The 24,303-nt window shown below is 44.0% G+C and overlaps 1 protein-coding gene across 2 annotated transcripts in view; it reads right to left on the reverse strand.

Moving 5' to 3' along the window:
- Positions 1-1,403: 1,403 nt before the first annotated feature.
- Positions 1,404-24,303, reverse strand: part of gripap1 (GRIP1 associated protein 1) — a 50,117-nt gene continuing 27,217 nt past the window's right edge. For both annotated transcript variants that reach the window (XM_036533258.1, XM_036533257.1), the window contains 5 exons: positions 22,227-22,360; positions 20,559-20,675; positions 18,713-18,806; positions 7,920-8,089; positions 1,404-5,227 (listed from right to left, as the gene is read on the reverse strand). In XM_036533258.1, coding sequence (XP_036389151.1) covers positions 5,141-5,227; positions 7,920-8,089; positions 18,713-18,806; positions 20,559-20,675; positions 22,227-22,360 — 602 coding nt within the window. In that variant the 3' untranslated portion in view covers positions 1,404-5,140. The remainder of the gene's footprint in view (positions 5,228-7,919; positions 8,090-18,712; positions 18,807-20,558; positions 20,676-22,226; positions 22,361-24,303) is intronic.

Genomic DNA, 24,303 nt, shown 5'->3' on the forward strand with positions numbered 1-24,303 from the left:
AGGTATCAGGCACATTCTCCCATAAAAGAAAAAAGTGGAGTTCACATCAAATTTGGACAAAAAAACTATGGTAGGTGGAAAAATGGTATCGTCTGATCTGGTGATCATATGCAAAGTAGTACGCAAAGATATTTGAATGAAAATAATTAACAAAAGTAATCAACAAAAGCAATTTGGCAAGAGCTACTAATGGTGTGTCTTGTGGTTTTGCTCATCTGGTCTTGAAGGGGCGCTAAACTGCATAAGGACTCCAGAATCATCGCAGGAGTGAGGAACTCTCCCGTTGGTTCCTGTTTCCACTTATCGTGTCATCATGTGACATTCCCCTGCCCGAGGAAGCGAGAAATGACTGGATGTGCCAGTTCTGACTTCCTGTAACAAGTCAATTATTTCTACAGTCTTAATACAATCCCTCAAAGAATTTTTTTAATAGAGATGGCATTATTTCATAAGAGTTTGGAAGCAGAATGCAGCAGTGTTGAAGGATTCATTGCTTGCTGGAGCCAGTCACCTTCAGAAACAGAGAGTTAGTTTGAGTGGCGTTCATTTCCAATGTGAAAGGCACTTTGGGATTTGTTTGAAACTGACTACCATACAGTTGGTTTTAAAACACTGGAAAATTTTCAGAATTATTTTGTTTTATTGCTTAATACAACAAAATAAAGGCTGATCAGGTTTTGGATTCTTAAAGGTAGGAAACAACATACATGTTGCAGTTGAGTTATAACTTAAGATAAATTATGGGCTCTGGAGTATCATTAGCAAGGGAGCTGGCTTGTGTGAAAAAAAAAAAAAAAAAAAACCCAGGGCTGTGTGGAAATTCCTCTCTTACTCAAGCAGTGGATGTCACTTTCCAAAATATGTCAAACCAGCCAGCCAGCCAGCTAGCTGGCGTGCTAGATTTACCTTGATAGCCATGGGACAGGTGCGGGTGACACGCTGGGTAATGAATAGTGGATGTTTAGCCTAACCCCTGGTACATTAAATGACATTTCTGGCTCGCTCAGTAGCGAGGGCTTGCAGACTTTCTATTGATTTTTGTCGGCCTGCTGCCTTCGACGTGGAGCTAGACCCAGCAGCATTCTGTTGCTTTGTGAAAGTGTGAAAACTTCAGCTTCCATGGTTACCAGTTACAAGCTTATTTCGTGACAACCACAGATTTTAATTTAATGAATAGTGTTACAGTTAAAGAATTTTGATATGTTACAGATGTAAGTCTGACAGAAACATATATCTATTTTAAGATCAGAAAAAAGAACCCCACTTGTTTACAAGGAGAGAATGCAGTTATGTATTTGCATATCAGTATTCTGTTCATGGCCGAAAATATGGATTTCTGATAGAAGATCTTGAAGAAAAAACATCTGGATAAACCTTAAAGCAGTTTTATTAATGTGTGATGAATGAAGTTTCTTAACTCTCTAAATGTTTGACAAACAACCTGAGACATTGAAGACAGAACAACACAAGACAAAACATCAATGACATGGATACAGCATCATTTACTTCATTTAAGCAATGCTAATTACAATGTCATCATAGTCATGTTCTTTATGCATGTCATTTCATAGTTGTGTTTTCTGGGAATGATAAGATGCTTAGATCTCCTTTGGTAATCAGGCACCATAAATTACACAAATGGGGTTTCTATAATAAACAAGCCCATTTCCGCTGCAAGCCGTCTGTAAACAACTTGCTTTTACCTCCTTTTAACGTTAGGTATTCTTTCTTTAAAAGGCAACTCCTCATGTTCAGTCAACATTATCAATAAAAGCCAGGCATGACAAGAAGTGACACTGGTCTTGCTCAGAGCGACACAGAGCATTCCAAGTTTGTTGCCGTTTTTTTCCCCATTGCTGGTCAAAAGTGCTGCGAGCTCAGATTACCATGTGAGACCAAAATGTGATTAAAAACGTTTAAGATGTCTGAAAGCTGCAATGGCCATCCCATGTGAATTTAAATGTCTGCATAATTCTGACATTTCGCTGAAGCATTATTGTGGTGCCATTCAGTAAGCGCCAGCTCGTGCCTCAGAGCGCTGGGAGAAAGATTTCTGTTTACTGGGCACAGCCTGTAGCTCTCACTGTGTTGCAGAGAATACCAAAAGCACTGCAGTTGGGGAGAGAAAGAGAGATGTGGGTGGGGTGGGGGCTGCGGAGGAGAACGGTACAGTATATTACAGATTAGCACAAAATTTCACTCAGCAATATTGCGGCACACTCAGAGAGCCTTCGTTCCTCCCCGCAGTGAGTCCACACTGGTCCCAACTCGTTTCGGCACGGCGCAGTCGAAAAATTAACTAGTAATGCAATCTGAAAATCAAGCATAATCACCTCTCTCGTTCCTTCCCTTCGGGAGAATTCAGATGCAATCAGACGTTTAAGTGTATAATTTCTAAACAGAAAATTCAATTACGCCGTTTAGCTAAACTAAAAGTGCTGCATTTGTCGGGAAAAAGAGGGGCTAAGATTACAGTGGATTAATGACGGCAGCACAGGGATCCGGGTTGTGGGAAGAGAGGTGCTTCCCCTGCTGAGAGACGGCACATTGACATTGAACATTTTCACTTTCAAGTTTCGCCCGGCTTCTGCACCCAAATAATATCACCAAAACAAGTCCAGACACAAGATGCAACATGCACTTAGAAAGCTGACATTTAGTTACACGCTCTTGGGAAACGGCTGAAATTCTGGAGTGCTCATAGCAGTTACCAGTTATCCATCATGTGTACCACTCCTCCAACCCCATCAAAACATCAGTACTTGGCAACACTACAAATGCCATTTTCTTAAACAAAAGTGACATGACAAGGAAGAGATTCATCTTGTTTATAGTTTTCAGCCAATTCTTTATTAACATTGTAAGAAGTCAAGACGAGGGTTTTGCTGAAGACAAGCAAATGCAGAAATAACAAGGAAAGGAGAGGCCATTATTCTGGGAATGAAACCGTTCTGCTTTGCTGAAAGACATTGGCTGCATAAATTAGCATGATGATATTTCTGTTTGATGGGAGTAAGTGTTCGTTGAAGTTAATCTCGGCTGCTGATGGATTATATCTATATTAGAAAAAAACAATGAAGGCAAAAAAAAAAAAAAAAAGCGACTGGTAACTCATCGTCCACATTTGGGAAAAGTGCAAAGTGTACTATTCACAAACGGTAACAACGGGGTATTAATGTGGACCTAGTTGTCCTGTTATGTCCCTGATGGGTTTATAGCGGCTTCATCAGTCCTTTTAAAGATTCAACATTCAGAGGGAGATTACTACTTGCCTTGTCTGCATGACATGGATGACGGGATCATGAACAATGCACACGTTTACCTCCAACTTAAAATCAACACCAGGAGGAACATGAATGAGAAACTTTCAACACGCTGTTCTTCAAGGCACTACAAAAGCAGGTAATTCCCTATGAAATCAATTGCCAGTTGACCTGGTCCGATGACATTTTCAAAATAAATGGGTTGGAGGGGAGGGCTGAAGGTTACAGGTGTGAAAATAAAGGTTGTGGGTTTCAGACCTGAACTGAGTTGCACACAAGGTCCCTTTACCTTTGGTGTCCTTGACTAAAATACAAATGATATTTTAGAATTGCTTTGAAACTAATAAACACAAACGTCAAACTATTCTACAGCCTGTACTGAAAAAAGGCAGACTTAATTTTTTTTTTTTAAGATTATTAAAAGTGAAATCAGGCCAAATATTGATGCAAATATTGATTATAATCAAAGGGCCAGGTCCCAAAGAAACTGTTTTTATTGATTTCATATAAGACCCTCATGTGCCTTCTCCCTTCATATTAACTATCTTTTTAATAACATTCATATATACAGTTTATTCACTAAATGTTTAGAATATGGGGGGAAATTCATCTTTAAGGATGCCATGATCAAGAGTCACTCACAATGCTATATCATAAAGGCAGTGCATGTTAGTATGGCAGAGCTGTTACACGGATTAGACTGACTGATGTAAAGGCTGGGTGAAAAGGTCCGTGATTCCATCCCTGTCCCCACTGACCTTCAAAAGAAAGCCGATGTCGCTCCTGTCTGAGAGCAGGAAGGGTCATCTTACCGACAGACACTCAACAGTTATCTTTACAAGCAATATATATATATATATTATCTTCAAAAGTTATCAAACTACAAACCCCAAAGCTCCTCTGTGCGTCTGGAGGACTTGTACAAACGTGTGTGAGCTAATCAAACAGCCAGTCCCTGGTTTTCCACAGCGCTTTGATGCTGTTGCAAAGCGCAGTGAGGTTGTGCGGCTCTCCGTACCTCTGCACTTACCATCCGGTGCAGGCGTTGAAACAAAAACAGACAATCGACAACATCAAACAGAAATCTAGACGGTTAGTTTAGTTTGGTTTAGTTTGGTTCACATCAGCTTTCTGACATGATATGCAAGCATGCTGCTGAAAGGAACAGGCTCCAACAAAAGCGATTAGTGTAATCAGGAACACTTGCATTTACCATCCAAACTTCGCATTGGTTAGACTATGAATCCAGCTGACCCTCTGAAGCTGCTTTTATTGTGCAACACAGATCCTGACCTTTTACATGAGGGTGGCTTTTTATAAAATGATTAATCCATCATATTGTGTCATACAGATTTTACTGGAAGTCAAGCAGCAGACAATATGAGATCTGGTGCAAATGTACAGTGAATGCAAGTATGCGCCGAGGGTGAAACGCCTTATCCCCGGCTGTGAGCACATAAAGTGCTGCACTGCACTTAACTCAACAAGGACCCCCTCTGTTACAGGTGACAACCAGAAACGCTCTCTGTCCTGAAGACGGGCAGCGGCCAGGAGACCTGCCCTCGCAGCTGCTGCACCGAGCACAACTGTTCAGGGAAGTAAATAAGCCTGTGACCCAAAAGCAGGCCCAGCTTGCTCTTTTTTTTCCATTTTTTTTTCCATTTTACAGAGAGAATGAAATGTTACAGTACGTACATTCAGTAGTAAATTCATTTCATAACCCACAAGGTCCCACCCCACCTCTCCCCTGTCCGCCCCGTGTCCTCCGCCGGAGGTTCGGTCCTTAACCTGGTCGGGCCGTGTCGTGTCCACCTCTCGGTCGCCGCGGAAACAGAATGAGAATGAAAGGGTAGAGGAGGGGAGGGCCTTTTCCGGGCCTAGCCGGTGGCAGAGGGGTCCTGTCCCGGGCTTGTGCACGTGTCTTTGCTTAAGCGGACGATCTCCTGAGACAGAACTTCAAGGTCCTGGACAAAACATACAAATGAACATTATTTAACGTTCAGATTCGATATTAAATAAATTAGCTAAGAAGACCTTTTTCTGAATGAGTAATCCATCTAAAAATAACACGGTCATTACTGCATCTGAAAGCTTCTAGAATTTCACATCCACTCTGGCCTCACAGCAAATTAAAGGAAAAGAGTGAAGATTACTGGATAAGAAAGTACCAGCTGGCCGAGCTGTTCTCCGCTCCCTTCCATTCTGCTAAACATTGACAACTGCATTACTTGAAAGACAAGGCACCATTACGTGGAATGGCACCAGTTAATTGACTCAATTGTAGAAGCTGTAATCATGAAAAGATGCTTGTAACAGTAACAAAAGTCCAAGAAAGGGAACATTTCCAGCCTGGTTATGACAGTCAAAATGAAGGAAGATTTTTTTCTCATTTCTTCCTCATGAAAAAGTAAGCCATGAAACAAATTATACTCTGAAACTGTAACTGGGGGGGTGAGGGGGCTGAGTGTGGGTTTGGAGTTGCTGTGAATCTCAATTTTTAAGAGACTGAAACTTGCAGCCTCTACTTTCTCAGAGCCTATAAATGCAGAGGGGATGCAGGGAAGACGCGGGGGGGGGGGGGGGGGGGGGGGGGGGGGGGGGGGGGCGTTGGAGGAGACTCATTTTCCTCCCACAGAGTTGCGAAGGAGCCAATAGGCTGACAGGCTCAGGTTCGGCTGCAATCCCACCCAAAAAAGGGAAAAAAAGAGAGGTAATGATCCATCCACTGTACGCTCACTCAAAAGCAGGAACCATCAAATATTAACGGGGCTGTTTGTCTCTGGGCCGGTGGCCCCAACAGGCAGTAAATATTCATGAGCTCTCTCCTGCACCCGGAGTCGCTGGCCAGCCCTGCAGAAGGGGGGCGGGAGGGGTGCGGTCTGTCTCAAAGTTTACCCACGACAAACACGGCCATTTTGCACTTTTTGCCACCACGGCCAAACGGCCGAACTGCGTCGGTCGACTCTGGCACAGGTGTGTCCTTTCCCCACGGGCCGTTAGGCGACGGCGGCGGTGGGCCCAGGCCCGGGATCGGGGTGAGTGGAAATCCCACGCAGACGGGGATGGGGGTGGCACCACGCAGCTCCTGTACCCCGGAGCGTACTCCCTCATTTAATTAGACAAAGGTTTTCTCGTTTAACATGGATAAAAGCAAACACTGGAGCTGCTGTTAACAAGTGTAGTGCATCCTGCCCGCCACCAGCGTCGGCTTATGCAAGAGCCTGCAGCTCTCTCCGCTGCCATGCGACCGACGCATTATCCGTATCACAGCCTGTCACATGTCAGATTTAGCAGCTGCATCAAATGTAAAACATCAGGTACGCGTAACATATAACAACACGTATTTAAGAAAGGCAGGAAACCCACAAAGCTACAATCTCGACTGATGATGACTAAGGAAACATTTGATTAATAAATTATTGGCCTTGAGCAAGTCGGCTGCTCGAGGCCCCGACAAGATTGCATCTGGGTTTTGATGAAATATTAATTCAGAAGATCAAGCCGAAGTGTTAAGGACATTTCCGGCATTTAGTTCTGGTTTCATGCAATAAGGATGCAGCGTGCACCTTACCCATCCATTTTAAGTTCTCTGCAAACTTGTGAAAGAGTGACTGTCAATTTCTTTCCCATTTTCTCTCTCTCTCTCTCTCTCTCTCTCTCTCCCCCCCCCCCCCCCAAGGTTAAAGCTGGATGTTTGTGTAACCTACAACTCCCCCTGGGCACGTGCACCTCCTACACAAAAGCACTGCCAAAGATCCAGACCCGTCTCCAAGCCGCACAACTGCAGAACACCCCCTCACTGTTTTCAACCAGCTTAGACAAACACAAGCGCACACAGAACACAAGCTGTTAATCACATAAAACTTGTGAAAGTGTGCGTTTTTAAAGGATCAGTGTTACTCTGGTTAACAGCGAAGGTTTAATTACTTGCTAGTTTGCGCTCCTGGTGCTCCAAAATGTCAGTCTGCTCAATATTTAAGAGATGACGTTTAAGCGAGACGTGTTATTTGCCTCACCCAAGTCAAAATAAACTGGGGGTGGGGGGCAAGGGGGGATGGTTCCCCTGAATTTTGGACTGACAATGGGGGTGGGGGGATGATAATAATCACGGTCATTTCTTTTGAAGCAAAAATGGTTAGTCACTTAGGCATTTTTTTTTTTTTTTTAAACTTTAGCAGTAAATTTCTATGACGGCCTAATCCTGAAACCCGGGAAACAGTCCACTACTTGGAGTCTCATTTCTGTTTCTGCAAATAAACATGTAACATCAAAAGCTCCTACGCTTTGGCCCGTGATGAATAATACCCCTTGGTGAAGTCTCAGCTCAGGATGACAGCGAGCCACCTACACATGTACTCAGTCACACGGAGCATATCTCACACTGTCACTGCTAGGCTGGGGGAAACGATGGTCTCCAAATGCGCTCCTGCAGACTTCAGCTCATCAAGAGCAGGCCTGAAGGGCCACAGCGCTGGCAGGTCTACCTTCGCTTGCCTACCTGATCCGACACATTCCCCGGCAGGGCTCACGCTGATTGAGCCTCCTCTTTTCCCTGCTGTGTGTGTGTGTGTGCGAGTGTTAGCGGTTTGCAGCCAGCAGAAGGCCCTGCCGGCTGGCTGGCCGCCCTCCCTCCCTCCTTCCCCCGCTCCTTCTCACCTTCTGTAAGTGCATGTTCTTGGTCAGCTGCTCCTCCAGCATGTTCTGCAGCTTCTTGTTCATCTCACGCAGGTTCTCGTCCCCGGGCTTCACCAGGTCCCGGAGCACCGAGCCCAGGCCTCCACGCTCCATCGCAGACCCGTGGGACACGGACGCACCCCCAGACACATCTGCACGAGAGGGACAGCCAGAGGGCCCCAAGTGGTCACTCAACACTACACACTTGCACTGACCATCAGCACTCACTATTGGAATAAGAGATACACCGCACAGTAGAGCACAGAACTAATGTTCTACGGGCTGTTCATTACTTAGGTTTGGTGTGGCTTGAATTGTTTATTGCCACTGTTTTTCAGCAACCCAAGCACAAGTCATGCTTGTTCCTTCCAAATTGATATTTGGGGTTTCAATACCTCAACTCTGGCTGGCCCAGTGAATGTCTGCATTCAGGGCAGGCGTTCAAGGTTGTTCTTGTAAATGCTAACATTCTATGCTGCATAAGGCCTCTGGTTTGGCAGATCCCTCATCATAACTGATGTTTGGGGCTACCAAATCCCTTTGATCAATTGCAAATAGCTCTTATACCCCATATCTAATAAGTACCTTTTTTTTATCATGTCAGCTGAAATCCATTACCCTAATTGTTGCACAATAGAAACTATAGCCATTTCCCATCAACAAAGACAAGGATTAGGCTAAGAAACTAAGAGCATGATATAAATTGCTTCAGGGCTCCAGTGGAGGACCAAGTGACTGACAAGTCTATTGAGTCAAATATAGAGCTAATAGACAGGCGAGAGTGAAAGTGTTTAGCCACTGTAACCTGAACCTGAAAAGGGCAGTGATGAGTTTCAACCTGCAATTGTAACTGGACAAGCACATTTGTTAAAAAATGAAACGGGCACCTAACCCGATGATTAATTGAGGACATCTCTTTCTTTGAAGTAAGCGATATTGTCAGTTCCTTATCAGCACCACTGACGCCTCTCAAAGGAGCCAGCGCTCCACTTTCTCTGTTTATTCAACTCCTTGGTGTAAGTAGAGTTTTACGTGTGAAACGGGGTAAGGCTCATCTGATCCAGACCTGCGATCAGAGTCAAGGGTGAACCTTTCATTCGGCCTGATCCAGGAACAGCTATCTCCGTTTCCATCCAGTGTAGCAGGATCAGTGCAGAGAAAGTGTAGGCTGCCCGCAGGGGCACTGAATCTTTGAAGAACATTGAGTAACGGAAACCAAGGTTTTCCATTCCTATCCCAGCATTTACATTTTTTTTTTTTTTTGTTTTTAAGATGTTCTGAATGAGGAGCTGCTCATGTGGGCATCTGGGCTTGTCTACCAGCCAGTCTATTCATCGTTCTGTCCAATATCCTATAGTGACATTCAAATATTGTCAGTAATTGGATGTTGTAAATTAGTAGCCAACTTGCTAAGGAAGGAAGCAGTCATTAATTTCAGTGACGTGAAAGTATGCACATATTCCTGCTCAAGACCCCCTTTTTATTAACTGACTTTTCTTAAGGTCAAAAATAACATGTCCATTTTTTTATTTCGGCTTTAACCAGAGCTGGAAATTGAATAGGTATGGGCCAATTTGCCCTGGAACATGTAAAGGAGCTTCTGAAACACGGAGGGCAATTTGCGCCCATACTCAGAGGAGATCTCAAATGAGGAATCGGAACAGCTGACAAAGAAAAGGCACGACATATCGGCAAAACAAACGGTAAACTGGGAGAAGAAATGTCAAAATACGAAAAAAAATCGATGTTAACTTGACATTATTTCTGGAATTTGCTTTTCCTCCACTGACAATCTTGTGTGCTGACATACTGTGCATTCCTTTAGTTTGTTTGACATTTTTTTTCCTCTTGCTGTATTTTTGTTCATTCAACCATATGCTCACAGGTTATCCACTGCTGGATTATATAAATGTCTACCTGAATCCCAGAAACAGTGGGTATATGAATACATCAGAAAGGCACAATTTATGCATTACCAAATTTTCAAGTGACAGACAACAATGACCGAGTTATATTCACACACCCCAGTGGCTTTGAATAAGCCTGTGCTTTCCTGTTTTACTCAGAATACACATCCAACCAAGCTGGAAATACTTGTCCCACTATGTAATATAAACTTTACTATGTGCCTTATTACAGAACACAATATCCAATAAAAAGCCTTTCAAATGCTGCAATTCCACGGTGATGTGATTGAAAAGCAGTTTTCATGCAAAGTTTCTTCTGAAACTTTACCAATCTAGTTACAAGTGAGGAGCTTTAAGCTATGCAAATGAAGTGTCAAGTCACTGTTAATGGAGACATTAGCGCAAACCCTAAAGAATTGCTCAACCTTTGACTGCTCGGCTTTAAAACTGAGGCTATGCGTGACATTTCAATTTACCCTAGATGACCAGCAAAAATGCAACAAAATTAGTGAAATTCCCCCCTTTGCCCTTTGCTCATAATTTTGTCATGTTTTTATGATAATCTCTTTTCCGGTATGATGATCAGAAAATGAAAAATGTTTAAATTGAGATTTAACTTTTATCCTCAGAAATAAAAATGGTAATGTGAGGAGCAGCATATCCACACAGTTAATGCAGTAAAATGTGCCCCACCCACACACGCACTCACCGAGTGGAAAATAAAGCAGATTCTGAACAGATTTAAGCGGCAAAGAATAGCTGATTTAGAAGCAATGAGCACTGTCATTAAAGGAAAGACCTGCAGTCTCCCGCTTAAGAGTTCTCAGGCTCAGCCTTAATGACTGCTAATGCAAAATAAATTTTCACCTATGCCTCGAGAATCAGACACTTAGGCATTAAGCCGGTGACAACAATGCTGATTTGCTGGGCATTTTTTTTTTTTTTTTTGGTAGAGAATTCCATTGAAAAACAATAGCAACTCCACAAAGGGGATTTATGACAAGCGCTCCTTCTCCCCAGAGGATGGAATATGCATTGAAGACAGATTCTGAAACCGAATGTTCTCTCTCTACGGGTCTGTAATGCAGGACACAGCTGCTAAATTTCCCTGAGCACCCACATGTGACTTATGATGGTGTTCCTCAGCCCAACCCCCCTGAACTCAGACCGGCTCAAGGGCCAGGGCCAGCTCTGGGACTCCCAGCTTCCCAGCACACTGCAGCCTGGTGCTAAACACCAACTGGACAGAAGTGGGTTAAGGGAAACACTGCCACCAGGAGTATGGGCTATTTTTACCTTTTTTAAAAAACAGCCCCTGCCAGTTTCTAAGTGCAGCAGCACTTTTTTTTACAAGGGGTTAGTGCTTTTGGTTTGTCATTTAAATGCATTATGCATGAAAAATGACTCAAACTCAAAATAAATGACTCATCGATGGCCCCCTTTCCTAGCCTGTTTATAAAAGCTCTCATTTGCCCATTATGAGCTATTTTCCATGTCAGAGGAGCTAAAATAAAAGGTCTCCTTATTACAGATCCCAATAACAACATTTTAACAGCATTGGGGAGAGTGCCGTAAAAGAAGGGGGGAGAAAGCAACGGCGGAGCCGATTTTGAATTATTCACACCTTCCGTTCCAAGCTTGACACGGCACAACGACCACGTCCACTTTGACCAGGCGGAGTTAATCACAGAGGACCCTTCAGCGGTTGCATGTGAAGCGGCCATGTTACAGAGGCTTGTTCCGCTGTCTCTCCATGCTGAGGCGCTTTGTTCAGGGTAAGAGGTGCGCATCCTCCGGGCTGCGTTCTGCGGCTGCGAGCCAGCCAAGGCAGCGGGGCAGACAGCCCGCAGCAGAACGCCTGCACTGCCCCTGCCTGAGAAACTTACCCCGGCTGACTCCAACAGCAGGGAAGAGCACTTAGAGGGAAGAGGAGGTCTGTCTACAAATAAACTCCCTGTCGACACATGACTGCAGCATGTATCTGACTGCTCGATTAACCAGGTCCCTCCGCTGCGGAGCGTCGCGCTCACCCCCCCCCCCCACCCCACCCCCCAACCCCGCCATCGCCGCAGAGAACGCCCCTTACACAACACGCTCACACATCCCTCTTCAGCAACACTCCATGACTGATTGCACAAAAGGGGCATTTCTTTCAGCCAGAAGCACCTACGACTGCATCAGAGACGTGAAGTCATGTAACAAAAATTCACAGATGAAACATACTTTTGTCACCTCTTCTTTTTTCCCCAGTGCCTCCCTTTCCATCTCTCTTTTAAACCTAAAATCCAAGTTTTCAGTCCTCTTGTAATTAACACCCTTGATTTAATTAAACCACACCAGTGACACATCAGTAGGGGTAAGAAAGATGCTGATGTTGAGGTAAGACCGATGAATAATGAAGCCTTTCTTTTTGGTCATCAGAGGCTTCCCCCCCAAACTGTGGTTGCCTTTAAGACCGGTAGCTACTGTTTGCACAGCGTCGTCTCCCCGTTGACGTCGCTGCGTTGTGTGATGGCGTGTTACAGCGCGGCGTGAGACTCGTGTTTTTTTCCCCGTCTGCTGGTGCAGATGCAGGCGCGCGCACACTCCAGAGGGGGGGCGGGGGGCCCGGTCGAGTGCTGCATTATTGAAGATGAGTGTTGCGTTCATTCAGGCATGTCTGCATCCTGAATCATTTACACCCTGCTAATGTCAGCTCTCATTCCAGCGCCGTGGCCTTCTGCTCCCCCCCCCAGCTCCTGTCTCCGCTCTTATATAGGACTGCAGAGAGTTTCCCAAGACCCTGTGATCCCCAAGCGCACCAGAGGGTGGCGCTCAGCAAATGGAATGCAGGCATAACTAGCCCCACCTTTCACGTCAACACAGTACACAACTGGATTTTTTTTTTTTCCCCCTCATGCGACTCTGCCTACTGGAAAATATTTTTTGCTTGAAGTTTTTGCATTATTTTTTGCAGTATTTTTTGCATCCATACACCTTATTGAACTCCATTTTCTGCTTTACGTTACCAACAAAAATGGACAGATATCTACAGGTAAACCCCTATGATAGCTATCTGTATAATTAAACACAAGAAACGTCTGCATGTTTTCATAGTTTAAATGTTAAATATTTTGATGTCTGGCACTGAAACAAGGTTAATGTTACTGTTATATCGTTGAGTGTATACATTACATCAACTGTATGAGATAAATCTGCTGTATACGTTATAAGGAGACCAAGTCATACAGTCTTATCATCAGACATACAGTGTGGTACTGTATTGCTTTCAATGTAACTGGGGGTCAACATTATTGTCTTATTTAACATCTTGCATTCCAAAGAGAACAAAACTATTTAATACATAATAAAAACAAAAGTTGCCTGAATAATTACTGTATATATTTTCCTCTCCCCAAAGACCTCCGCTGGGAAAAAAAAGTCTGTATAAATGAACCCAGCCTGTTTGTATAAGCAATCTGCCAGCCCCAGAGGAGAGGAGACCTTCAACTTTTACAGCACAATATTTACAATTAGAAGATGCCGGCTTTAATGGAATCTAGCCTGGCATTAAATGTTAAATCAGTCATTCATGAAATTAAAACAGGAGGAGAGCCACATGCGGGGGGGGGGGGGGGGGGACAGAGACATATTAGGCTCTTTTCTTCCCTTAGTTGGGGGGATAAAAGTGTAACCTACTTTCTTTAATGGAGAGGATTGCGTGAAACGGCAGCCGTCATCGCCGCCGTGGCTCGGGCCAAGGTTACCACACGGCAGGGGTGCTGTCTGCGGACTGTCACGGGCGCACCTGTGCGTGCGGCCAGCGCCACAGAATCAGAACGGATCGGATCCCCAGGAAGGAGAAGAGTATCGACTCTCTGACCTGGTGCCTTCAAATAAGCTACATCGCCCTTGTTGCAAGATCACCTGTCGTCTTAAGGGGGATGAAGATGGGGATGGGGAGGGGCATTAAAAAAAAAAAAAAAGCTAGTGCTTGGTGAAGACTGGTAGACTGAATTAGACCTACATTAGTGAGCCACGCTAGGATCACAGGTTGCAATCTTTTATTAATATACATCTACCCGCTTTAAAATATTTCCTGAGAGTGGCCTTTAATTAAATGTACCCGAGGACATGCAGTTAGATAAAAGTGCATACCCTTACTTAATGGGAACGACCTGAGGGCATGCATCTTTCTAGGTAAGAAACTGAAATAAACTTTTATTGCAGTTAGATCTGCTGACCACAGACACATTTAAGTCTAAGCTTCAGAAATCCCCCCCCAAAAAAAGAACAAAAGAGTAAAAAACTATTTCCAAATCAGGGCTCACACCATGCAAGCTAAGCAATGCACATGAGCAAAATAAGACATGTTTTTAGTTCAGGGGCCACAGCTGAAAAGACGTGGCCAGGGACACACACTGAGTGTAAAAGTGTGATGTGCAGCCTACAGGTAAGTTGCTAGGAGGACTTGCATTGTGCACTGTGAGCTGACGGGCAACGGTATGGTTCCAAAGATTCGGAAGATTCTTAAGCCGCTAAAGGTGAAGGGCCTGTTTATTCTGAAACTCCATCCACACTTTGTACACAAGAATATTCATGAGTGTTTTATCACCAATAAAAGCTTTCAAGGGCACAACTTGGGTCCAGATTTGGATACAAATCATTTTAAGTATGATACAGTCGTTACTTTTTCAAAGCACTGAGTGAAATTACTGGCACTGCAGTGGCTGATACAGGGAAGGAGGAAGCTGTCATTTCAGATCAGTGAAATGAATATGTCTGTGAGCTGCAGTGACATCACAAGTTCATCAATTAACACCCATTTCCAGACTGGCGTGAGGCTTTTATGATGTTAGGTGTGGAGGGAATATTAGTTAGAATGTGAATGGACAGAAACTCGGGTTATTCACATTCAAATATTCCAACTCAACCTTGCAATAACGCCAATACAGTGTAAAACGTGGACCTGAGCACCTCACATGTTAACACCTCCATGGTGCTTTCATTAAAACTTCTGAGGTATGACCTCCCTTTAAATCCTTCATGTGAAGATTTCAAAAGTGCCTGCTCAGTATGTGAGAGACCTGAGTCACGTAGGGGTTCAAAGTACAGCAACCAACTGCTGCAGAGCCGTGACTTTACCAGGACACTCCACACAGCAAGGCAAGCACAGCCAGTCAGAACAGGGGGGGCCGGGGGGGCCGGGGGGGCCGGGGGGGGAGGAGGTCAGATGGCCACACGGAGAATTTGGCCAAGACGCTGTGGCATCCCCTCCTCTTTGTGATTACTGAGACACCTGTGTCTAAGTTCAGCGTGTCTCCTCGCTCCAGTAGGCTTTGATGTGACTGTCAAAGTGTTTTCAAAATCCCCAGCCTCCGCTGTGCAGAGTGGTGCAGCTGTACTGTCTCCACAAAGCAATATATATTTCCTTTTTATGGACAGAGTAGGAGAGCTTTGTGAGGAAGGAAATTTACTCTGCAAAAAGTTTCTGTTAAAGAAGGGGGGAAAAAAACAGCCAGTGGTGAAAATGATTCTGACTTATCCCAGCAAACTGGGTTCTGTTGGTTTTGATCTGAAAACTTCCTGAAGTCCAATCAGAATTTTTTTTTTTTAACTTTTTCAGCACTTCATAATTAATGGCAATGGTACGATTCAGCATTGAACACAGTGAGACGTATGTGTCTCAATGTGTAAAAAGCCAACATCCTGAGCAAAGACTGAATCATAGCAGGGGATAAGATTCTTTGTTGTTTTTCTTAAAAGCACCGAAGGGCCTCTCTCCCAAAGTTATCTGTAGTTGAATCCTTTTTTTTCCAAGTCATGAAAAACTATTATAACAACATCCTGGATACTGTGAATGCGCCAGTGAGTTTCACAAAATAATCAACCCTCCTGCTTCTCTGTGAATAATATTTTAAAAATAATAAAACACGTTTGAAGTTGTGAGCATTGCAATATTCTGCATTACATTTTCTAAAATACATTAATATATGAATTCACATATGCACCAACAATATTTTGTACAGACCATACTTATATGGAGGTTTTTCCCATTATTAGATAGGTAAATAGCAAACGTCTCCTGCCTTTGTGTAACTCATGCTGTTCTTACTTATTATTACATTACTTTATTGATTATATGACAATTATATTATGATAAATAAATCATATCATCATTATGTATAATACCATTATTAAACAAAAATTTTCCATGTGAGAACATCAGAATAAAAGTAGTACCAGTGATCACTAAACTTTAATAACCACATTATTTACCTTGATTTTACATGGAAATTTGCTCAGCACGAGGAAACGACTCTAAGCTAGTTAACGTGAAGCATGACTTATACCACAGCAGGGAACGGAAGTGATATCAGGAAGGATGTACCAGAGATAAATCAAGGGCCTCACCTCTGAGGATAACCTGTCATCTGCCTCCTGTCTCAGAGTGAACTTTCCTCTAATGCATGCAATTCAGCACTTCCCTATAGAGGAAGGTGGCTGATATCTCCACATATCGGCCTTTTGACTTTAACCCCAGTGGGAGAACTTAACATGGGTAGCGGGGTCACATGTGAACCAGGCATGGAACAATAGGTAGCAATGACACCCTGCTGAACTTACACTGACACAGTGGAGTCTGGGAAAAATATTACTGTTCACGATGCCAAATGCAGAACTGTACTCACCCCTGTACACAGAACAATTCTATTAAATAGAATTGGACGACACTGAAGTACAGTCACCCTTATTCTGACCAAATTACCAGTTTAGACTACTTGCTCTTTGCTATATTATAGCCCAGGACCCCAAAACATGTCGGAAATTACATTATATATTTTTATTTATCCATGGTTGCACTTTTGATCATGACAAGTTGGGGCCCACTTAGCTTCACAACCCAGTACAGATCTGGTTTCGATCTCTCTAGTAAGAAGTGCTCTCACAGAGAATGCCATCCTCTCACTCAAACGAGTCACTGACAGTTATTCAATCGCTTGTTCACATCAGAAATCAAATGTAAGCCTACGGCAAAATGAGCAAAAATGAGTTCCTCACAGTCTAAGGAGACATTAAGAATCACTCACTGGTTAATTACAGACTTAAAGGCAGGTGAATCTGACAGAAATAGATCAAACACCTCAAAACCAACCATTTTAAAACAATTAAAATCATAGTTCCTTGAAAGACTCCTCTTTCAGTCTCCCAAGTGCCAGGCCCCAACTCCTGTATCATCACTTTCAGCAACACTATGCTACACTCTCCCTAACAGATACTGTCATTTGTTTTTTTTTCCTCTCTCTCTGCAGTCTAAAAATAATTTTATGTGTCCTATAATACTGTCAGTGATCTAAGCTGTAGTAAATTAAACCCAGATATAATAAATGTGCATGCACAGAAACCTCCTTTATGGCCCTCATGAGCAAATGAGCACATTGGAGAGAGAGAGAAAACTCTGAGTTAACAATCCCAGGGAGCTATGGCTGCTGTACTGCCTAACTGCCCTGCAGAACAGGAATGGTTCACACAGGTGACAGACCTTTTCCTCCATTCAGATCTGACTGTTCTATGAGACACCCCTTAGGCTATTCTGGGTCCATCTTTCACGTTATCACCTTTAGAGGGGAGCACATCTTGCATGATGTATTAGGAGAACAGTACAGGGCATGGTAATGACATAACTTCCTTGCATCAGAATCTGATCACAGCATTTGCCAAAATAATACTGTACAATATTGCTACACAAAAATGACTATACACCTAAGAAACAATATAACAGTTTGTCCTCATTCATTTGAAACAGGGCCAAAGACACTGACTGTCCAGGGAAAATGATGGATGTGTGAGGGCATGTGACATTTTCATGTCCTCTAATTAGCTGGCCACTATGAGGAACGTGACCGCAGCAAGCTGGCTGTGAATAAGGAGCCACTAACCTTTCTCTAGCCAAGCAGCCCTTTGTTCAGATAAAAGAAATGCCATCCAATCAAGAGAATGGCTGAATGTGGTCCGCAGCGAGTAGTTAACATGGTTGACCGGTTAACCGTTATCTGACAGAGCAGATCTGCAGCTTAGTGTGCTGTGACTTCATATTTGAGGAACCTTTACGCAGAACCACGCCGCCGTTATTAAAGAGAAACTCATCAAATCTTGCACAGGGCCCCACGGCTGATATCACTGCGTTATTAGATTTTGCGAAGTGCCGCTTCAAGTGTACTCCACAGCCCCGCGCCTGCCCACTAAAATAGCACCATTATAAATAGAAACGGTAAAACGTTCAAAACGGATTACAAAACCGAGGCGGTAGGAAGAGTTCAGATGTAATAATAGAACTGAGTAAATACACAATTGCAAAGGAAAGTGCTGAACGCTATCTTTGTAAGCTGTCTCCAACAGACATCTGTCAAAGGACTTTTTTTAATCTAGTCATCAAAGAAGTGTGAGGTTATTTAATAATAAAAAAGAGCCAAATTATTGATGTTCAGCTCTCCACACTAAAGTATACCGGATGTGGTTTGGGAGTCATTATCCTAAAATAATAGTTAAGCACAACACTGACAGAAAAACAAATCTGAACTCCGTGTGTCCATCGGTAACATTAAAATAACCGAGGCACTGTAACTTTCTTTAAAAAATGAATGACTTTAGGTTCTGCCATGCCATTCGATTTCTCCAAATCTGCTCCAGCTCTGGCTGCACAGGGGCAGTCAGTGGGGCAACCTCCGCTTCTATCCTGTTGAGTTCTCAGCTTTCCCATTAGGAAAAAAGGCACTGCAGCTACATGGCAGTCAGCCCCTGACAGCTGAAACCACCGCCAGAGCGGGGTCAGATTCGGGCGTGGGCGAAAGGTGAGCTGGCTCGGGCCAGCCGGGGACAGCGCCTCACCTATCCTGCTGTCCATGACGTAGGTCTCGATGATGGCGCTCTTCTTACAGATGTCATCGGCCATGGAGGAGCAGCTCACCTCCAGGTGTTTCACCTGCAACACACAGCGCACGTCCGTCACGCGAGCCGCTCGGACGTCCGTGCCCCGAGGGAGCCTATGACCTCCGAGCCTGACACACGTCAATCAATCAGCTGTCATATACAGGAGAAACAGCGGTCACGCACGTGCCCACACACGCACGCAAACATGCATGCAAACACACAGATACGGACACACAATACAGGGCCAGAAAACTGACAAAGCGAGTTATTCAGACAGGCCTACAATACAGCCTGGCCTTGAGCTTGCAGCAACACTAAGCAGGTTTAAGTATAAATTACAAGCTGGTATTTCCAGGAGGAGACATGGAGTGACGCTCGGGTATTTCTCCTCTCGTGTTCCTGATAAACAGCTCTCTTCACGGATCACGGCGTATCTTGGCCAGACCTCTGCCTGGATGACCAGGCAGACAGACAGACTTGTCAGACGTGTTGTTTCTGTCAGCACAGCTTGTGCCGCTCCGAGACCTCATGATCTCCGCAGGAAACACCAAGCTGACCCCTCGCAGTCCGCCAAGAACCACAGAGTAACACTTCGCAACACTATGACCTTCTCTCACAGCTCTGTGTTATTTACCCCAGCCTGCCCGTTCTCCAGGTTTGACACCTGAAGAAACTGCCCCATTGTCACCGGTCGCTAACCCAAACTACCCTCCTTGGCCCCTTCTCCAAGCCTTTCCTACATCACTTTCTGGTGGTGAAACTGCACAACTCCGCTAGCTTGTAAAAACAAACTTGTAAGGCATTCACAGTCAATATTTTGTTCATTTCAACTGAATTCATGACAAAGTAAAAGAACTGAAAAAGTATACTACTGCTTAATTGTGTTACTTAAATGTAAAGTCAAAGAAAAATAGTTTTGAGACTGAGCGCTCTCCAAAGGGCTACACATTTTCTTAGTCATTCATGATTGTGAATATTCTCTGGAGTTGTTCAGGATGGTAAAAAGATATTCACTAGGTAATATACTGTAGCAGGGAAATTTGTCCTGCAGAGCTCTCAGATGTTCACAGTGCATTTTAAAGCTTACATTTTGCACTCAATTCCTTTATTCCAGGCCTGCGCTAGCACAAGCCTGCACCTGAATCAAACTGCTAAAAGAAAGAAGTATGCAAGGACTGCAGCTAATTGTGTGAATAGTTCCTTTCCCCCACGCCGCTAACAGGTCTTCAGTCTACACTATTACTCCCTTGCTCGCTAGCTCGTTCACAACTCCATTTACTGTGGTTCCTGCCCATTGCCCCGCTAGCCCTCACATTAATATATACAACAGGCCTTTGTGGGTTTTCCTCCAATGAGCTTAATGGAGGGCCGCAAATGGAACATCGCCACCTACTATGAGAAGTGCGGACCACTTCCCATCCGGACTACCAAAAAACCTGTTCACAAATATACCTCCTCAGGAAAGGCCTAGCTGTCAGGTTCCTCCGATTCATTCAGATTGGACGTTAACATCAGTATCTATACCCTGAGTGCAAACAGAGGCTCATTCCATTCATGTGCTCTTAAAAGCACCTTAAGCGCATTTTAAAATCTGTTAAACATATTTTCCATAAACAAAAACACAAATGCTAATTCTGATTTTGCTGCTTGTGGTTCTGTGCTCTCAACAACCTGTACACCCACACCACATACAAACACAATTACAGCACACAGCTGGATCACCAACAAACATGTTACTGCAGCCACCGTGATGGTAAAATTGCGCTGATAAGACAGAGGGACGGGGAGCTGGATGGAGATTTACCTTCTCCTCCAGCATCCACTTCTCCTGCTGCACCTCCGCCAGGCGCTGGAAGAGCTCGCTGACTTCATCGTCCGACAGGTCGGCTGGGCGCTGGGACTGTGGGCTGCCCGTGTTAGACTGTGGAGAGAGACGGCGGTCAGCCTTCTTACGCAGCTAATGTCCAGAAACACTTACAACAGAGAATCAGAGAACCGAGGCTGTGCATTGAGGGCTAGTAAGTTTTGCAATGGATGGAGATGTGCAATCATTTCCCCTTCAAAAGCACCTTTTAAAGAAATCTGTATTTTAGGGAAACTTGTGTCTTTGAGATGATATGCCCACATACTTGGTAGGAAACTAGTCAGATTGAGAACACATGAAATCTACCATGAACAGAAGATGAAAGAGCAGTGGACATGACTGCCAGTTTGCTCACGTGGTAACTGACAGATTTTAGCTCTGTCTGGTACCAAGCCACTTCATTATGGAACGCTACATAGCACATTATGTAATTCCATAAAATGCTGAAATTTTGAAGTGAACAGGCCATGTTCGAAACTTCAGATATTTGGGCAGTGTCAGGCAGGCCAAATAAACTGATTTGCTCTGTTTCACAGGTGGGCATGGTTAATGTGTACGTAATTAATGTAATGATGCATGATTGAGGACACACAAATTCCTCCTTTTAAAAATGTCTTTAGTCTACAACTCAACATGTAAGTTGCACTCTTCGTCTATGCTACAGTCAAATTACAGCGTACGTAAAAAACCAACATCTTTAAAGGTCTTTCCAGTGGCTTGAATCTACCTTTATTTTGTAACTAGCTGCCCAGGACTGTTGTGTATTCCAAATGAATCACATTGATTTTTGTTTACATCCAAGACAAAAAACTGAATATTTTAACAACTAATTTGAGCAAGGCAAATGGGACTTCTCATCCACACAGTGATCTGTATACAATGAATTTTCTTCAGAGCATAAGAAAACGAGTCTTCTGTAGTTCTGCTTTGTAATACTGAAAGCATTTTAAACACTGATCATACTCTTTCACAGTGAACAATGGCTCGTACCTGTACTTTAAATCTAGACAACGGCTGCTTAAGGCTAGATTCTCATCTCATGCTTCTTCTTCTGCACAACTTCATCCCATTTTTTTGCTTTGAGTTTCAAGTCACCCCTAAGGTGTTAACAGATGCCGATAGCTTCTGATCTGACAGTACACGGTAACAACAGTGTCTGAGAAGAAAAACACTACTGGAAAGAACGGCAAATCAGCCAGGTGAACACTGCTTTCATCCTTTAACATTAAATCACGTTATTGTCGTTTAGCAGACGCTCTTATCCAGAGCGACTTACATCAGTTACAGGTTTTTCCAGTGTTGTTCATTTATACAGCTGGATATTTACTGAGGCAATTGTGGGTTATGTACCTTGCCCAAGGGTACAACAGCAGTGCCCCCTTGGGGAATTGAACCAGCAACCTTTCAGTTACGAGTCCTGCTCCTTAACCACAGCGCTAAACTCCCGCCCTTTTTACATCTGTGTGCAGCTCCTATTAACTGTGCCATTTCTCTGTGCTTTTCTCTCCCCATATGTAAAAGGAGGTTGATCTTGAATCAGGGACCCCTGACTTCTGGAACTGGGGTAAGAGCCACCATCGGGGGCGTCTGGCGCCGGGGCCACGCTACCTTGTTGCCGCTCTGCGCGGCCGCGCCCTCCTTCATGATCTCCCGGTAGCTGAAGGAGGAGACGCTGCTGCTGTCTCCCGTCTGCTGGGTCCGGCTGGGAGAGCTGATCTCCGACAGCACCAGCTCCTCCAGGCCTGCGCAGAGACACGGGGAGAGACACAGCCGCTCAGCGCACTGCCAGACTGCCCGTTACGGCTTCCTGCAGCGCAACGCTCGCGCTATTCTACGAGCACCCTGAGGCCTCGCTTCATTCAGCTGCAGGGTTTTTAATAATTGACGATTTTTAAATAAATGAAAACACCAAAAGCTTTCATGGCGCTACTGTGCCTACCACTGGCGCATAAATAAGCAAAGCGGTTCCAAAAATTTCAATAAAACAATATCAAAATAGTAAACAATAACTAAAAAAAACCCAAGGGTGGTTTTGTTACCCACTGTTATGTAACTGGAACAGTATTCAAACTGAAGCTATTCACACACTGGAAGGCAGAGTGGTGATTGGACAGAGAGGCTTCAGGAACCCTGCAGTGGGAGGAGCTGTCTGGTTCAAATCACTGAGTCACTGAAAGCACCTAAGTGATCCAATTGGTTCAAAGTAGCCTATGCTCCGCCCATTATGGGGCTGCTGAAGCCTCCCTCTGCCGCACCCTGTATTATAAACCACAAAACCAAAAAAAAACAAAAAAACAGAGAGAACCTTTGAGAGGGGCTTGAAAAGATATCTATCTTGTCCACCAACTTTTTAGGGCTCTTCTGGATGCATGACAAAGATAAAGCTTCCCTACTTTAAAATGTCTGATTCTCAACTTTCTGTAGAGCAACCATTAAACATTTACAGCCACCTAAATTATAGATGCCCCAAAGAGGACTGCCCTGGCATCACCAACTATCCGAGGAGTGCAAATGCAAGCCTGCTTTGCTCTGTGGCACATTTTTAGAGGGGGGCGCCATGAAATATTTAGCAGTCCGCATCCCGTTGACGTTGTCGTCTTAGGGCCGCCCCATAGGAGTAAATGTTGTTTTTTTTTTTTAAAAGACGCCACTCACCCATTGAGAAAACATCTAGTGCTGCATTGCTTTTCCAGTGGAGCGGCACGCTGCCATGTGTTAATTTGCTCGGTGTTAAGAGTGTGGAGCTCAGCAAGGGCTCTGAGAGCTCCGTGTCTCGAGGTAGGAGACAGCAGCCCATTCAGGAGCCTTCTAAAGGGGTCTGAACAGCGGAACACGCGCAGCGGCTTTAAACCCGTTCCGCTCTCTCTCTCTGTAAATTATGCAGAACGCCCGGACTTTACTGCCACAACCCCACAAAATTACGTCCAGAATGAGAGCTATGACACTCAAGAGCAAGGTGCGCCAGATAACCAAATGGACCATGGCGTTGTCATTATGCTGCTGTATATTAACAACTGTTCTCGTAAGACTGCAGATTTGCTCTGCCGACTCTCGCCGAGTTAAAAGACGACAAAAGAGGATTTCATCAATATTTCATGAAGCTGTTTAGTAAACAGTCACCAAGCCTCTCTGTGACAGAGAAACTGCAATTCCTGTCCAAGATCACACTGTGCTTTGAGACGGGGCAGTTTGCCCAGAGGTGTCACTCAGTGATCACATCAGAGGAAAATGTATGTTTTCTACCAGTATTCAAAAAGTACTATTTAAAATGTCAACCTGCATGTGTAATTAACCATAACTTTCATGTTAAATCACTGCATTTCACTTCACAGCTAGACTGTTCTCTGACATACAATTTTAACTTAAAAAGGAGGTGGTAGGTAAGGTAGTCTGTACAAATATTTATACCACCCCTTTAACACAGTCCACATCTCAGTAGTTCAAAACACTTTTCATTTACTTACCAGTGTACCTTACATAAACATTCACACTCTTCTAATCCACTATACCTCGAGGCAGCACTATTAATATATCAATATTTTATATATAAACAGTGCAGCTGCATTATGAACAGTTTGTCTGTATTAAACACATGCTAAACATGACCAAGGCCACACCAGGAATGGTTCAAGAGAATCTTTCCTCTGAAGGTTAGCTGTTTAGTTACACTTCAGAGTGCCTCTAC

The sequence above is a fragment of the Megalops cyprinoides genome, chromosome 7 (assembly GCF_013368585.1).
Source record: "Megalops cyprinoides isolate fMegCyp1 chromosome 7, fMegCyp1.pri, whole genome shotgun sequence".
In the NCBI taxonomy this organism is placed as follows: domain Eukaryota; kingdom Metazoa; phylum Chordata; class Actinopteri; order Elopiformes; family Megalopidae; genus Megalops; species Megalops cyprinoides.